General features: G+C 42.2%; 1 protein-coding gene across 1 annotated transcript in view; it reads right to left on the bottom strand.

The window, feature by feature from the left end:
• The window catches only part of ABHD2 (abhydrolase domain containing 2, acylglycerol lipase), a 103,133-nt gene that overhangs the window by 23,783 nt on the left and 60,978 nt on the right, over window positions 1–18,372 (bottom strand). The window contains exon 5 of the mRNA XM_012463878.2: window positions 17,243–17,410. Coding sequence (XP_012319301.1) covers window positions 17,243–17,410 — 168 coding nt within the window. The remainder of the gene's footprint in view (window positions 1–17,242; window positions 17,411–18,372) is intronic.

The raw sequence follows: 18,372 nt of genomic DNA on the forward strand, positions 1-18,372 counted from the left end.
TACAATGCAGTATTACTCAGCTTTAAACAGGAAGGCCATCTGTCACATGCTACAGCATGGAAGAACCTTGGGGACATTACGCTAAGTGAAATAAATCAGTCGCAAAAGGACAAATACTGTAGGACCTACTTATGTGACATACCTGGACTAGTCAAATTTACAGATGGAACATAGAATGGTGGTTGCCAGGGGCTAGGGAGAGGGGATATGGATTTTGTTTAGTGGGTATAGTTTGTTTTGCAAGATGAAAACTTCTGGAGATTGGCTGCAAAATGATGAATATACTTAACACTACTGAACTGTACCCTTAAAAATGGTTAGGATAGTAAATTTTGTGTTATGTACATTTTATCACAATTAAAAAAAATAAACAGGAATGTAGCTTATCTAAATTTTAGGGTTTTCTCTAAAGTAGTGTTCTTCAACCTGATTGTACATTAGAATTATCTGGGGATTTTTTTTTTTAAGCAGGAAAAATATTTATTATAGGGTATTTAATGGCTTACAGAATCACTGAGAGAGTTAAAGAAACAGCCTCCAAGCCAAATACCTGGGGATCTTCTCAAACCACCATACTAATGCCTGGGCCCTCCCCAGCGTAATTAAATCAGAAAGTCTAGGGTGGGATCTGGGCTTGGGTGTTCTTTTACAAGCCTTCAGGTGCAACCAGGACTGTGGAGCACTGCTCTAAGGAACAAGAATCTCTCCAGCTCAGACCAATATAAGAAGGCATTCTTTGAGTCACCCTCTCACCTGCCTCTGGGCCACCCCTTTTCATACTCCCTTTCCTTTCTACTTGCAGTAAGCAACCTTCACAGATGGGGGTGCTGCTTAGCCTTTTGGAAGCTTAGCCTGGTAGCAGCTTTCCAAACATTTCCTCAAAGCAAGGCTTCCACAGGTAAAGTGCATCCCTGTTCAACACAACTAGGTGCTTCCTGCTGATCCACTAATACCTAACAAAAACAAACTTTAAATCCTTTAAACATATGTAACTACTTTCTGGTAATCTTTCTTGTAAAGAGCGAATTGGAAAAGCTGCACGCAGGTTAAATACCAATGCGAGAATGATGCTCTAGCTCAGTGGTTCTCAAAGTGTGGCCCCGAACAAGCAGCATCAGCATTGCCTGGGAACTTATTCAAATGCACATTCTTGGGCCTCACCCTGAACCCACTGAATCAGAAACTCAAGGGGGTGGTGCCTAAACAGAGGGCTTGCTGAAATAAGCTTGCAGAGATTCTGATTCCATTGGTCTGATTGGGCTGAGAATTTGCATTTCTAACAAGTTCTCAGGTGATGCTGATGTTGGTCCAGAGACCACACTTTGAGAACCATTGTCCTAGTTGACAGGAAAGCTGGATGAAATCTTTAATTTTCTGTTTCTTTTTTTTTTTTTTTTTCATGAGACAGAGTCTCACTCTGTCTCCCAGGCTGGACTACAGTGGCATGATCTCAGTTCACTGCAACCTCCGCCTCCCAGGCTCAAGCGATTCTCCTGCCTCAGCCTCCTGAGTAGCTGTAATTTTTGTATTTTTCTTTTTAGTAGAGACATGTTGGCCAGGCTGGTCGAAAACTCCCGACCTTGGTGATCCACCCGACTCGGCCTCCCAAAGTGCTGGGATTACAGGCGTGAGCCACTGTGCCCGGCCTCTTTTGTCTTTTAAAAGTGCAGCTCAAAAAGACACTTCATGCCACTCACAGTTAAATAAACGCAAGTTAAAAATGACACTTAGAAATCATTTTCCACTGCCTATGTTAGAAAAGATGAAGTTTGCCGATACCCAGGACTGGAAGGAGTATGAGTAATAGGCCCTCTGGTCCATCCACTGATGAGGGAAAATACACTGGTATAGGCCTTGGAAGGCAATGTGGTAACATCTATTAATGTTTTCAAAAGTACAAACCGTTGGTTTGGGGACTTCTGCCTTTGGGGACTTTTCATTGCATATGTATGTAAACATGCATATGCAAGAATGTTCACTGCAGCATTTTGCTGTTTGTAGCAGCAAAGGTTTGGAAACAATCTAAATTTCCATCAGTAGAGAACTGGTTAAATGAAGCACAACACTGCTGTATAAAAGGGTAATTATGGCTGGGGCAGTGGCTCATGCCTGTAATCCCAGCACTTTGGGAGGCCGAGGTGGGTACATCATTTGAGGTCAGGAGTTCAAGACCAGCCTGGCCAACATGGTGAAACCCCATCTCTACTAAAAATACAAAATTAGCCAGGCAGTGGTGGCATGTGCCTGTAGTCCCAGGTACTTAGGAGGCTGAGGCAAGAGAATCACTTGAGCCTGGCAAGAGGAGGTTGCAGTGAGCTGAGATCGTGCCACTACACTCCAGTCTGGGTGACAGAGTGAGACACTGTCTCAAAAAAGAAAAAAAGAATCAACCTAATCTGACATGGAATGGCTCTGAGCCATCTTAAGGGACAAAAACAAGGGACGAAACAGGGAGTCTGGCACCCTCTCCTGTGTTTGCTTGGGTTTTAAGGGATTACATACACACGTATCTGATTGAATATTCACTGGAAAATTGTAGCAGACATTGATTTCTTGGGGAGGAAAACAGGGGGTCTAGGGTAGGAAAGAGATTTAGTTTCACTCATTGTATGTAGCCTTTGGGACTGTCTGACTGTTTTTCCCATGTGTATTCATTTCTTTTTACATACAAATCTAGCCAGTTTTAAAATCTAGCAAAAAAATAAGGGGGAAAAAAGATGTTTAAATTTCCATGGGCCAGTTTCGATTATGCTAAAGACGCCCAACATATCACTCATGCTGGAGCAATGGTTTGTGCTGGGGACATTATCTGCCTGCGTAAGAAACAGTACTGAGAAACTTATTTTAAATTGTTACTAAAATACTTACTTCTCCACCACTTCCTAAGGTTTCTGCCTAATTCTGTCATCTCTTGGCTAATTATATCTTTATGTTTTGTTCTAACATTGAATGAGCCTCTATTAGATTATAAACTCCATGAAGCAAAGATATTCTGGGTCTTGTTCACCACTCTATCTGTGAGGCCAGATACTTGATGGGCACTCAATCAGTGTTACCTAAATGAATCGATGAAAGAACAGATGGACAATCTTCAGCCTCTCTGCTAGGAACTTAAACACAGACAAGGAGACAGATTTAAAGACACAAAACGACTTGTCCACCTTCACATAGTGAGTAGGACCATGTCTACTCAAAGTCCAAAGCTGGACTCCAGACCATGTCTAACCCTAAAGCCCAAGCCCCTTGCCTTATATCACAAATCTACTTAAGTAATAGTACTGCAGAGATGTATGTTTTAATTATTAAACATCTTACTCCCCCCAACCATTTGATTCCTTTTAATATTTTTATTTTTTTATTCTTATTTTTGAGACAGGGTCTTGCTCTGTCTCCCTAGGCAGGAGAGATCGTGGCTCACTGCACCCTCGATCTCCCCAGGCTTAAGACATCCTGCCACTTCAGCCTCTGGACTAGCTGGGATTACAGGTGCATGCCACCAAACCCAGCTAATTTTTAATTTTTTAGAGATGGGGGTCTCACTATGTTACCCAGGCTGGTCTCAAACTTCTGAGCTCAAGCGATCTGCCCACCTTGGCTTCCTTTCCCAAAGTGCTGGGATTACAGGTGTAAGCCACTGCACCCAGCCTTGATTCCTTTTAGACCCATCTATCATTACTCAGGTTTGAGACTAATTATTTGAGACTTAAAGCAGATGTTCAGATGTCATTGGGACAGTTCCAAAACTCAGATTTGCTACACTACTGAGGAGCAATTATAGCTAATTATGTAGCATTTTGGGAGCCTCAATTTAATTAAATCCAAACACATCTGATCTGGATAAAGAGCCACCTCTGCTTGATGTCAGACAGACCGTTCGATGTTCTGTGAAGACATGCCACCTCTCCCATGCAAGGTAAGGGCAAAGACATGGTGCCCAGTTCCAGGATCAGCTTTCTGGAAGGTCCTCCTGGGATCTCCCCTGATGTCAGTTACCAAACACTTCTAGTGGCTGGGAGCCTCTCCCTGGCCTGTTATTACTAACAGCTACATGAATCTGTTTTTAAATGAGGTTCTATGTATTTAATTCTTATGGGATTAGCACTAGGTAACAAGATTTAGATATATCATCTTGCTGCAGCTTTTTAAAGACAAGATGAAATCTGAAACACTAGCCTGGCCTTACAGAGATGAGTATTACAGGGCCATTTTGGAAAGGCAACCTGCTGGGAACAGGAAACACCCCTTACCTTTTTTCTCAAGCCCCTACACCTAAAGAGAGATAAGGCAAAGGCTGCCTGAAAGCTACTATTTCAACAGTCGCTTCCCCAGATGACACTCGCATGACTAAGTAGGCTAAAATACAGGGATCCAGAAACTTTGTGTTCCTTGTGGATGGAGACTCTGAGTCATCTCTGTATGTTCCATGCCAGGCATGGGCCTGGCACCTGTGGGCGTGCCACAAAATGTCAGGTGGATAAGAAGGAAGTTTGAGTCATGAGGAATGAAGGCACGTGGTACTAGCCAGCATGAGTATGCAGGGGACACGAAAGAAGTACCTGAATATCTTTCCCACTAAATTTAACCTAAGAGAAAAACATAGTTTGGCTAACATGGCTCGCTGACAGGTGGGCAGTTAGGGGCCTAGCAGCCCCTGTCACTTCCATAGTAAAAGTATGTGAGTCATGTCTTTTTCTTTTCTTTTTTTTTTGAGGCAGAGTCTTGCTCTGTTGCCCAGGCTGGAGTGCAATGGTGCAATCTTGGCTCACTGCAACCCCCGCCTCCCGAGTTCAAGTGAATTCTCCTGCCTTGACCTCCCAAATAGCTGGGATTACAGGCGCCCGCCACCATGCCTGGCTAATTTTTGTATTTTTAGTAGAGACGGGGTTTCACCATGTTGGCCAGGCTGTTCTTGAACTCCTGACCTTGTGATCAGCCCACCTTGGCCTCCCAAAGTGCTGGAATTACAGGCGTGAGCCACCGCGCCCAGCCTTATGTGGGTCATTTCTTGAAGTCAACTGGAAACTATTGTAAAGTTGAGTAATCCAGGAAAACAACAGCTGCAGAAATAAAGTTAGGGCCCCTCTGTGCTATCAAATTAGTTGGCCTTGTCCTTATCTCAAAATAAGGATTTTAAAAAATGAGTGTTTTCAGCTTTGTTTCCCCAGGTATAGAATGCCTAAAACTGCCCTCTTATGGCTTAAGGTTTAAGTGTTCAGATATCATCCTGAAAGTGTGGAACTCATCACTGCCTGGCCACTGTTCTGCTTTGGATATGACTCCCTGACACACTTTCTAAAGCTCCTGGCCCCTGGCTCTCAGCAGATGACTTGCCAGGTGTTTTACTACGATGTCTGAGCTTCTGCAAACTCACTACCTTCACCTTCACATTCTCTTTCTCTCGTCGCCCCTCTCTTCCTCCTCCCTTCCCATGGTGCCCTTCTGCCACTACAAAACTCAGCAGTTTAATGCAAAGGCAACACAATTCATAACTATGAATACAATCCAAAATTGAGTCTGCAGCAATGAAAAGGGTAGATATGAGAAGCTTATCGAAACATCTATGTTTACAATCTAATAGAATATTGTAAGATTTAAGTAGTAAAAACAAAATAGAAGTTCCTTAAAAATCACTGCCTGAAACTCTTCCAGTGAGATGTCTTGGATCGTGGGTGGTCTCCACAGCACGCTAAAGGTAACCCTACATCCTAGTCTCTCCCAGAGAGTCCTGGAATTTGTTGTTCTGATGCAGTTATTGATAAAGTCCCTTTTTACTCTCAAAAGTGTCTCAATTGGAATGTGAAGTTACATGGAGGCCTGGGTACAGGTTCTCCCGCCCTTCTAAGACTGAAGTGCCATCCTCTAAGCAAGACCAAGTTTCTGACCTGACCTTGAGATTCCAAAAGATTGTTTGTATGCATGTTTGTTTGTTTTAAGAGATAGAGTCTCACTCTGTAGCTCAGGCTGTGCAATGGCATGATCACAGCTCAATGCAGCCTTGAACCCCTGGGCACAGCTTCTGGAGTAGCTGGGACTACAGACATGTGCCACCATGCCCAGCTAATTTATTTTTATTTTTTGTCGAAATGGGCTCTCACTGTGATTAAAGGTGTGAGCCACTGTATCCAGCCCAAAAAATAATTTTTGTTTTGTTTTTGAGACAGGGTCTCACTCTGTCGCCCAGGCTGGAGTGCAGTGGCACGATCACGGTTCGCTGCAGCCTTAATCCAAAAGATAGTTTAAAAAACAAAAAAGTTCCTGTATTAAACCCAGTTGGATACTAAAGAGTTCCTCCTCCAAGCAAGAGAATACAATGCTGTGATTTCAGGTACTTTCTCACAGCTTGATGTCTAATGCCAGAGAGTCAAGAGTTTAGAAATAAGGGAAGAGCCCACTTCTTCCCTATTTAAACTCACAGGAAAAAGCAATTTAAATATTCAAGGCCATTTTCATCTCCAAATGCCTCAGCTTAGTGTTTTGGTGGGAGATGGGTGCTAAGTTCTTAGGAGGCTCATGATCCTAAGGGACTCAGTTACCTCAGGGGGGCCAAAGCCAGGTTATTTTTATTCCTTTCACTTGACATGGAAGATATTATTTTTAATCCTATTTTTTTATCTCTTTAAATCAAGATCAAACTCATAAGATCCTTGTTACTTGGCTCTTAACTTTCTGGTCATAAAACTTCAAGATATAAAGGTATGATATGGAGGCCAGAATAACCACAAGCTGGAAAATTCTGGTTTTCAGTTTATTCCTTGGCTAGTAGATATGATCTACCTCTACTTTGCTCTGAACATGAATACTGGACTGTCGGGAAAAGGCACTTGGCCAAAGAGAGACAGAAGAAGCAGAATGCTTCCTGAATTCACTGGTCCCCTATAGAATCACTGACAAAAACACTCACATTGCCAATATTGTCTAGTTTAGAAAATCAGCTAAGTCAATAAAGAGTAAGCCAACATGTCTACGGCTGTAGTGCTCCAATTAAAGATTAGGCTCTTTACAATAAATACACTTCAAGAAAATCTTTATGACTTCTCTATCTTCCTTTATTTCCAAGTGTTATTGACCTCATCACACGACAGGGTTGTTTACCAGGCCTGACTCAGTAGAGTAACCTATTTCTTTAAAAAACATTTTTTTAGAGATGAGGCCTTGCTATGTTGCCCAGGCTGGTCTTGAACTCCTACCCTCAAGCTATCCTCCTGCCTTAGTCTCCTGAGTAGCTGAGATTACAGGTACCTGCCACCTCGCTTGGCACAAGAAGAAATTTAAGACAGTTTGGTAAACTTTACTCTTGTGGGTGTTCTTCACGTTTATTTTTGCTCAGGTTAGCTAATGTCATTAATCTATCAAAAGAGACGTATTTAATATTTTCCAGTTAGAGAATTTATGAACTATACAAAAGTAAGTAGTGAGGAATTTTTAAATTATAAACATTTTGGCAAAGCACCATGGCTCACGCCTGTAATCCCAGTACTTTGGGAGGCCAAGGCTGGAGGATCACTTGAGGTCAGCAGTTCGAGACCAGCCTGGCCAACATGGTGAAACCCCGTCTCTACTAAAAATACAAAAATTAGCTGGGCATGGTGGTGTGTGCCTCTAATCCCAGTTACTCAGGAGGATGAGGAGGCAATAATCGCTTGAACCCAGGAGTCAGAGGTTGCAGTTAGCTGAAATGGCACCACTGCACTCCAGCCTGGGTGACAAGAGTGAAAATCCATCTCAAAAAAAATTAAAATAAAATAAACATCTTTTAGAAGGTTAAAACGTAGCACGTACTACAATGAAAACATCTTTCCAGTACCGATTTTAAGAGCTGGCTCTGGGGGCAATGGATGCAGCAAACCACCACCATAGCACGTGTATACCTATGTAACAAACGTGCACAATCTGCACATGTACCCCAGAACTAAAGTATAATTAAAAAAAAAAAAGAATGAAGTCAAACGATGTATGTGAAAGTAAAAAAACAAAAAAAAAGAGCTGGCTCTGAATACAGAAGCCAGTAGCTTTGAGCTAGACATGTGTGGTCACACAGATTTGGCCAGGAGGCCAATACTGAAGGTTGTCCGGCTGGAAAGCAAGAATTGCATCCTGCAGAATAATCACCACGGCAAGCATCCCTGTACACAGAGCCATAACTGAGACCGAGCTCAAAAAAGAAAGAATTTTATGCTCAACATGAGCAGGTTCTTAAACTGATCCTTGCAGAAATTCCAAAGTTCACATGAGGTCAACTGTATCAAGTGGATGCAGGGGCAAGGTCGTTTTACAGTTCAAGTAAATGTTTGTCTTTTCTCCTCTAAGGTGGCTTGCAAAAAACACAAAGTTAGAAGGGCCAATGAAGATGACAATCGTTATCATTTGTTGGAGTCTATGCCATGTACTTTTATATTATTGTTGGCTTTTTTTTTTTTTTCTTAAAGACAGGTCAGCCTCTGTTGCCCAGGCTGGAGTACAGTGGTGCGATCTTGGCTTACTGCAGCCTCTGCCTCCTGGGCTCAAGCAATTCTCCTTTCTTCACCTCCAGAGTAGCTGGGATTATAGGCATGCATCATCATGCCTGTTTTTTTGTGTTTTTAGTAGAGACAGGTTTCACCAGGCTGGTCTCGAAGTCCTGGGCTCAAATGATCTGCCCGTCTGGGCCTCCCAAAGTGCTGGGATTACAGGTGTGAGCCACTGTGCTGGGTCTTATTGCCAAATTTCTTAAATTCCTTCAATTTCCTTTCTCAGCTTTCTTGAGCAGGCATGAAATCCCCAGCTGCTGGACACTTCCTATGCAGGCCTTTCCTGACCCTCTCTCTCTAAGTGATACACTAGATGGAGGAGATTAAGGCACAATAATACAAAAATTAAAAATGCAGATCTGGTCCCTGTCTGTGAAAAGGTTGCTGTTGGTAAATATTCCTGTTAGACAAACCCCTAGCCAGTAAACTTAGACTCACTGTGACTGGGCACCCTCCTCTCCCAACTAGATGGTGAGCATTCCTCATAGACCGGAATCTTCCTGAAGGAAGGGACTCAAATTCACACCTGTATTCCCATCGCAGAGGCTGGCCCCATCATTGTCTGGAGGATGCTGGATGAACAAAAGATCAGGGACCAAACCCACAGGCCCAATTCTGTGGCTCTGAGACACTCCTGGATGGTCTTTTGCCTTAAACTAAAATCTATCTGACTGGGAACTATTTCCTCACTCCTTAGTCTCTTACACAGAGAGACAATGGAGCCTGTTGTTCAGGAGCACCGACTCTAGGACTAGACTGCAAGACTGCTTGTGTTTGAAGCCTGGGTTGCCCACTCATCAACTCTGTGATTTGGAGCAAGTTATTCATCCTTGCCAGGCCTCAGTTTCCTCACCTGTAAAAGGGTGGTAACTGATTTAATATCCCACAGAGTACTCAGAACAGTGCCTGGCATACAGCAAATGCTACCTAATTGACTATCAGTAAGAACAGTAATGACCACTACCACCAAAGTGGAGGAAAAGTCTTTTTAAATGCTCAAACATTACCCCTGCTCCTCTGTATTCTAATGAACAGTATCCTAAATAGGAAATGAACACTACCACAGAGGTGGTATTGAGTTGAGGTTAAGAATCACACTGATTGAAGGTTGGTTCTGCCACTCACTAGTCGCATGACCTAAGGCAAGGTACTTAACCTCCCTAAGCCTGTGAAGTGAGGATACTAATTAAAACCTACCTCTGAGGCAGTGAGGATCAAGTGAAGTAATATGAAAACTCAGCACATGCCTAGCACTCATTAGTGTGAGATAAATGGTAACTGCTGTCATGAAGGATTTTCCTTAATGAATTTATCTTTCAAAGGCAGCACGAAGGGTTCTAAGTCACAAGAATGCAAAATTATCCATTTAGGAAATTCTGTGCAAGGCAGATCAATAATTTCTAATCACATTAGCAAAGCTTATGTGGTTTGGAACAGAGCTGGGTTGATAAATGGGAAAAGATCCTTTATAGTTTTCTCAGAGAGATCTGAGGCAGATGCATAACAGGAAAAGAAGAAAATAGGGTTTCATGTTAATCCTCTCTTCAGTTTTCTTCTGTTCAAGATGACAGTTGCAAAAAAGCCCAAAGGGTATTCGCAGTGACTTGAATGCCTGGCATCTGCTGAAAAGAGAGGCAGTTTGCCTAAGGGAAGACTCACATATAGGGCACACTGGTTTGTGATGTACTTGTTTGTAAAGGATCCCCTTACATCCACAAGCTGTCATTTCCCGTCTCAGTAGGCATTCAGTAAACACTGATGGAGTAAGTGCTTTCTGTGGTCCAAGCAGGGTTCTAGGCACTGGTGAGCTACAGCAGGGAGCATAAAAACTGCCTGCTCTCACGGAGTCAACTTTCAGGATGCAGAAACTGATAACAGACATATAAACAAATAATTTCACAGATTATGAAAACAAATCCTTAATTTCAAATCTGAAGTGCCCTGAAGAAAGTAAGGAGGAGGCATTAGATAACAACTGGGGTGGCAGTAGGGCAACATTAGATGGGGGAGAGGAATCAAGGAAGGGTTCTCTGAGAAGGTGACATCTTGGTTGAGACCTGAATGACAAGGAGAAGCCAAGTGAAGACCATAGAAGGGCCTTCCAAACTGAACTTGGGCAGTCCTGGGATTAGCAGGCCCTGGAGTTCAGTGCCTGGAATTCCCATATACTCAGGGTGGGAACAGGGGGCCTGATGGTGAAGTGTAGTATGTCCTGGGGATCCAGAGAGCCCCCCTCATCATGTCACATTCAGTCACCCCACCTGGAAGAGGCTTACTTGGTTGGGGACCTATTAAAAATGCGGGGAAGGAGATTGAAAAGTGGCATAAGAGACTTATCAGCCAATTGCAATATATGGATCTGACTTGGATTTTAAATTGAACAAATGAATCAAAAAGGAAAAGAAGAAGGAAGACAAGGGGGAAATTGAATTGCTCTTGAGGAATACTGTTTTAAGTGTTTCAGCTGTGATGATGCCATTGTGCTTCTGTTATGTTATGGGCTGAATGGTGTTTCCCCCAAGATTCATATGCTTAAGTCCTAACCCCTAGTATCTCAGAATCTGACTATATTTGGAGATAGGCTTTTAAAGATGTAATTAAGCTAAAATGTGGCTGTTAGGGTGGGCCCTAATTCAGGATGTCTGATGTCCTTTTAAGAAGAGGAGATTAGGACACAGAGAGACACCAGACAGAGACACAGGTGACTGTAGTGTGAATCCATAGCAAAGAAAACAGTCATTTACAAGCCAAGAAGAGAGGTCTCAGAAGAAATCAACTCTGCTGACACCTTGATCTTGGACTTCCAGCCTCCAGAACTGTGAGAAAATAAATTGCTCTTGTATAAGCCACCCCCATTGTAGTATGTTGATAAGCAGTCCTAACAAATGAAGACAGATTGCAAAGAGCTTGTGTATCTTAGTGATACACACTGGAAATAGTCACAGATGAAACTAGACAGGTAGTCTGGGGCTGGTTTCAAAATAATCTTTGAGGCTGGGCGCAGTGGCTCATGCCTATAATCCCAGCACTTTGGGAGGCCAAGGTGGGTGGATCATCTGAGGTCAGGAGTTCGAGACCAGCCTGGCCAAGATGGTGAAACCCCGTCCCTACTAAAAATACAAAAATTAGCTGGGTGTGGTGGCGGGTGCCTATAATCCCAGCTGCTAGAAGGTTAAGGCAGGAGAATCACTTGAATCCTGGAGGCAGAGGTTGCAGTGAGCTGAGATCGCGCCATTGCCCTCCAGCCTGGGCAACAGAGTAAGACGCTGTCTTAAAATAAATAACCAAAATAAAATAAAACAAAACAAGATAATATTTGAGAGCAGATGAAGAAAGCAGTGGTTTATAAAGGAAACAAGATTGGTCATGAATTGAATAATTGTTGAGGTTGGGTAAAGGGTACACTGGGCCTTATTCTACTATTCTCCCTAGTTCTGTATATTTTGAAATGTCTGTAATAAGAAGTAAAAAAGCAAAAACCAAAAAATAAAACTAAAGCAGAAATAAGGAATAAGACCTATATCTGTGGCTCTGGAAAACCTTGGCTGTACCTTAGACACCCTGAGAGCTAAACCACTGGCACTGGTATCTTTTAAAAGCTCCTGGCTGGGCACGGTGGCTCATGCCTGTAATTCCAGCACTTTGGGAGGCTGAGGCGGGCAGACCACAAGCTCAGGAGTTCGAGATCAGCCTGGTCAAAATGGTGAAACCCCGTCTGTACTAAAAATACAAAAAAGTTAGCTGAGTGTGGTGTCATGCGCCTGTAGTCATAGCTACTTGGGAGGCTGAGGCAGAAGAATCCCCTGAACCCAGAAGACGGAGGTTGCAGTGAGCCGAGATCGTGCCACTATACTCCAGCCTGGGCGACAGTGAGACTCTGTCTTAAACAAAACAAAACAAAACAAACAAAACAAAACAAAACAAAACAACAGCTCCCACAGGAATTCTAATGTTGATAAACTGACCTACACAAAGAGAACTAGAAATTCTTTTAGGGAGAAATAAAGGAAGACTTGAAGGAAAAGGCCATGCTCCTGGATGAGAAAATTATTATAAATCTTTCCACATTAATTTATAAATTAAAGTTCCCCTTCAGAAACTGTAATAAACTGTGTGAGAATTCACCACCAATAACTACTTTGCATCCCTAGGAAGGATGCGTCTCCCCGACCCCACTGAAGTTAGGCTTGGTTGTGTACTGTACTTTATCAATAAATTGTGACCAGGAGTGACTTCTGTCATTTCTGAGCAGGAGCTTCAAAAGCCACACTCTTCCCACTCTCTGCAATGTTCCAGCGGGTACCCGCTCCATGGGCCTGGTTCCTTGAGCGAGGACCATCACGATGGAGGCACAGAGGTCCCCCAGTTAAGCCATAAGGGATGCATAGTGTGGACAGAAATAATTGTTTTAAACCACTGCGATTCAAGTTGTTTGTTTCCACAGTATAATCTAGTCCATCTTGACTAACACAAAAACTCAACATAGAACTTGACACAATAATCTGTGGCTCAGATGAAAAACACAGGCAGGGAGACAAGAGCATAGTCTGAAGAAGCCATGAGTCAGGGTTAGTACCATGAGATATCAGGCCATATTGCAAGGCAACAATAATTAAAAATTGAGAACAGTACTGGGTATAGGAACAAAAGTTGACAAAGATCTCTGTACTAAAGTACAGAAAGCCCACATGTCAACAACTAACACACTTACATAAAGACATGATTATGATAAAGGCTTTTCAGTCCTAGCATATAAACTGTTGACCTGCCTCAATTTACCAGTCAAAGGTAACAAACATGGCCTTTGCTCTAATGTGTTAGGATACCTTTGGTGAAGGATTGCTCTTTTTTCACCAGCTCAGGAAAACATTTGTTAGAAACATTGTTTTAAACTAAAATCACATCAATAGCACCTAACGAAACACTACTGCTTTCTCTATCTAGGTTCTGTGGAGCTATCAAAGATGTTTTAATTTTTACATTTCAACAAAGCATCCAAATTCTGGATTTCTGATCTTTTTTAAGGTCATATTTATTTGATCTTATCTTCAATAGCCAAAAGAAACTATCAACAGGTAAAAGGTGTACGAATACACACAAAAAAACAAATAGTACGGCTAGAAGAAAACACCCATTTTTTTCTAGGTCACCTGTCTTTCTAGAAAATTTCTAAAGTATAACAAACTATAGAAATTTACTTCTAAAATTCTGATGAAATAAAATGTAACAACACTATCCACAAACTAAAGGAAATAGTTAATTTTCAAAATTGGGGGCCTGAAGCTCTCCGCTGATGGATTTGCCTCATCTCAAGGGTTTTTCGTGCTCCAAACATATAGTGCTCTTAAGGCAGTGGTGCACGCTGCTCTTCCACATGGGTTGCCCTCCCATAACCCACTCCCCTCTGTCTGTAACTCCAACTGTTTACGAGTGCCTCTATTTAGGAGCTCATCTCTGAGGACCCAGCTCAAATGCCTTTCCTAGGAGAATTCTTCCTCCCACAGCTTGACTCCTCGCCCACAGTGCCAGGCAGGTTTCTCCATTCCACTGCAGCACATTACACTAATGTGCCCGCACTATTAGTCCACTCATCACACGGCATTGTAATTTTTTTTTTTTTTTTTGAGACAGAGTCTCCTTCTGTCGTCCAGGCTGAAGTGCAGTGGTGATATCTTGGCTCACTGCATCCTCTGCCTCCTGGGTTCAAGTGATTCTCCTGCCTCAGCTTCCCAAGTAGCTGGGATTACAGGTGCCTGCCACCACACCTGGCTAATTCTCCAACTCCTGACCTCAGGTAATCTGCTTGCCTTGGCCTCCCCAAGTGCTGGGATTATAGGTGTGAGCCACTGCGCCCAGCCTTGTATTGTAATTCTTTAATGATATTCTTCCCTGAGGAACATATCTTACTTATCTGGGTCACAAAGAGCATGGCTAATCTCTCACCAACATTAATACACCTTCAAGTATTTGAATAAGAATAAACCTGGCTGGCACCATGGCTCAGGTCTGTAATCCCAGCACTTTGGGAGGGCAAGATGGGTAGACTGCTTGAGCTCAAGGAGTTCAAGACCAGCCTGGACAACATAGTGAGACCTTGTCTCTACAAAAAATTAAAACATGAGGCAGAAGGATCGCTTGAATCTGGGAGGTTGAGGCTGCAATGAGCCACAACTGCTCCACTTCGCTCCCTCCTGGGTGACAGAGTGAGACCCTGCCTCAAAAAAAAAACCAAAAAGAATGAACCTAACATATAATGTTTACTATATGTTAATCAACTGCTTGCCAAATCCTCAGTAACCCACATTTAATTGTAGCTCCACCTTACTACAGCTGAAGAATCTGCAACTGAGTTTAAGAAACTGCTCGAGGCCACACAGAGTCAGTGGCAGGGCTAGGGTATCGGATCCAGAGCCTGTCTCCTGACCTGGGTACTCTCTGTGAGCATGGGCTGCACTTAGCCTACTCCTTGCTGCTGCTTCGGCTGCTGGACTCCCCTGACCAGGTGTAGTAATGCCTTCCAATCTGGTCTCTTTGGTCTACAGCCCCACAGTATAGCACTCTGGGGCTGAGAGGCCTAGACCATAAAGACCCAGCTACTCTGCTATCTCTGAGATGATTCTGGCAGCCAGATTCAAGCTCCTTGGCTATTCTCCTTACTGGCTCTATGCCCTGCCCAAATCACTTCACATCTCTGTGCCTCAGTTTTTTCATCAGAATTTTACTGTCCCACGGGTTGCTGTGGAGATAAGAGATTGTGCCTACTACATGTGACATTAGCACTGTGTCTGGTGTACATTAAGTATTCTCACTGGTGTTTCTTGTATTATTGTTGGCACACTGTACTGTTAATGCTCCCAAATCTCCATCCTGGCCCAGCAGCCAAGCCATGCCTCTCCATCTTCTACTTGTATAGACGATCCAAATATCCAAATACAAGACCTTATCATTATTCCCCACTGTTTCCTTTGTGTTTGACTCGGCCTATATCTGACTTTTGGGTCCAATTCTGTCTTCCATGTACTCACTATTCCCCATGTGCCTGTGTTATCTGTAAATCTGGATATTCACCTGTATTTTCACAAACTGCTGAACAGAACGCAGTCTATAAAATGGGTATCTTCAGTTGTGGGTGTGAATACAGAAGAGGAAATGAACTCAGAGCACCTGGCATCCTGCTTGGCACAAAGCAGGTGTACCTGTTCATGCTTCCATGTCTGTGACCTTCCCTTTCCTGCCCTTACGGAGACGGCGCCATTGCACATTACCAATGGCAATGTAACTGGAATGACCTCGCTGGAGGTCAATCTGACAAGATGTACAAAGATGCATTAAAAAGTGTTGACTCCACAGTTCTACTGGGAATTTACTCCAAGGTCATTAAGAAAAAATAATTCTATGTACAAGATATAGTATTTATAGTGTTGTTATTTAAAATACAAAAAACTTTAAATAACCCATATGTCCTACAAAGATAAATGGTTAAATAAACTATAACAGAGTAGTAACAGCAATGTGGCTCTTCAAAAGATTAAACATCTTTATGTTGGTGAATATAAAGTTATTTTAAAAAATCATGACTGCAATAAATAAAAACTATGTACACATTGATAAAGACAAAAGGGTAGTTTGAAGAAATAGAAAATTATAGTTATGGTGAGATGATAGATATAATTTTTGGTTATTTCCCATTAAAACATATTACAATTTATTTGCTTATAATATCCCAAACATTTGTGCATATACAGATGCATATTTTATGTGTTTATTATTTATGTATGCATATATAATCTAAACAGAGAGCTAATAAGAATCAAGAATGAGCAGTCCAGAAGCCAGAACTTAGCTAACACAGAATTTTTTTTTTTTTTGAGACACAGTCTCACTCTGTTGCCCAGGCTGGAGTGTAGTGGTGTGACCTCTGCCTCCTGGGTTCAAGTGATCCTTGTGCCTCAGCCTCCTGAATAGCTGGGATTACAGGCATGTGCCAGCTAATTTTTGTATTTTTAGTAAGAGACAGGGTTTTGCCATCATGGACAGGCTTGTCTCGAACTCCTAGCCTCAAGTGATCCACCTGCCTTAGCCTCCCAAAGTGCACTATTTATGGTGAAGGGTTGGTTTTGAAAATGTCCAGTAAGTCATGAACAGATACTTTTGAAAAACACAATAAAAATTAATTACTAGAGAAGGGACTACAGGCATGAGCCACCATACCTGGCCCCATTAATACACAATTTTAATTCAAATCAAGAAGCATTTGTCTAAATATGAGATCTGGTTTCTGTCCCCTAGGAACCTAAAATCCAATGAGTTGCTACCGTGCCAGGTTCCCTTCCCACTGACATTCACAGGCCTCATCACACCCTTGCCTGCCAGTCATAAGAGTCCCGAGGAATGAGCTTCAGAATAGCACAGTCCTGAAGGGCATGAGCTCTGCTACCTAATCTACCCGGCTCCCAGCCCTGCTGTGACTCTTACTAGCTAGGGGACTTTGGGCAAGACATTCCCTTGTGAGCTTCGGTTTCTGCCTCTGAGATAGGGCGGTTACAGTGCCTACCTCAAAGGCTGGTGTGAGGTATGGCATCATCAATGCCTACTACAAGTTGGCTGTCGATATAACTGTGTGATCTACCATCTCTTGCAGATGGGCATAGGTTTAAAACTTAAAAAAACAAGGTAGAAGCAGAAGTAGCAGCACACTTGCAGAAAAAGGGAGGACTCCACCGAGCCATGCTTACCATAGGTGAACATGCGTGGCGAGGTCAGTTCAATGTTGGGCAGGGCACCCAGGTGGTTCAGCACGGCACACCGATAGCCATTCTTCTGGGCATAGTCAACAAAAGTGCGGATGTATTGCTTCTCGCTGTGATTGGCAATTCCAGGGCAAATGACCATGGTGATATCATCTATATGGTGGAGAAAAAGATCTTGATGTATCCAATAAATGTGACATGATAAATGGACCCAATTACGCTTCACTGGCTTAGAAAACAGGGGGAGGGACTTCAACATACATCTTTTCATTCAATATACATCTTTTCATTCAATTCTCTGGAAAAGAATCTTTCCCTTCTAGCTGGAGCTGTCTACATCAGTGCTTCTGAAGCTATTTATAGTGAAGGGTTGGTTTTGAAAATGTCCAGTAAATCAGGAACAGATACTTTTGAAAAGGACAATGAAAATTAATTACTAGAAAAAGGAAAAGAAAATGAAATGAAATAAACCTCAAATTTCTATTATAAAGATTTGACAAATATAAAATTATTCTCTCACCTTTCTATAGAAGTTCCTGAACATTACTCTTAATTTCTGTAAGAAATTCTATATGAATGAATAAATGAAAAAATAAAAAGTGGTGTTTGCACAGACCTCTTTGACCCAGAAATTTTACTTTCAGTATTTGTCCTACAAATATATAATTGTACATATGTAAAATAATGTCCTACAGATATATAATGTACATATATGTATTAGGCTCTGTTCAATCATAGAATACGTATTCTTTTGCATATGATTGAATATAATGTAAATGCCCAGAAATAGGGGTCTGGTTGGATAAATTATTGCATATCTAAGTGATGAAATATTATAAAGCCCTTAAAAATAATGAGACATTTTTATATACACTAATGTAGCAAGCTCTTCCATAAATTAAGTGAAAAAATGCTAAATGCAGAAAGGGGTTATAATAACGTTGCCTTTTGTGTGGAGAAAAAAAAGATGTCTATATTTATCAATGCATCCATTATCTTTGGAATCACACACAAGAACCTTGACAGTGGGTACCATTGAGGGGGCATAGGGATGGAGAGCAGAGGACAGAGAGAGAGAGAGACACTTTCATTGTATATTGTTAGTACCTTGTGAA

Source organism: Aotus nancymaae, unplaced genomic scaffold (genome assembly GCF_030222135.1).
Source record: "Aotus nancymaae isolate 86718 unplaced genomic scaffold, 86718_ANA_hifiasm-v0.15.2.pri h1tg000014l, whole genome shotgun sequence".
NCBI lineage: Eukaryota > Metazoa > Chordata > Mammalia > Primates > Aotidae > Aotus > Aotus nancymaae.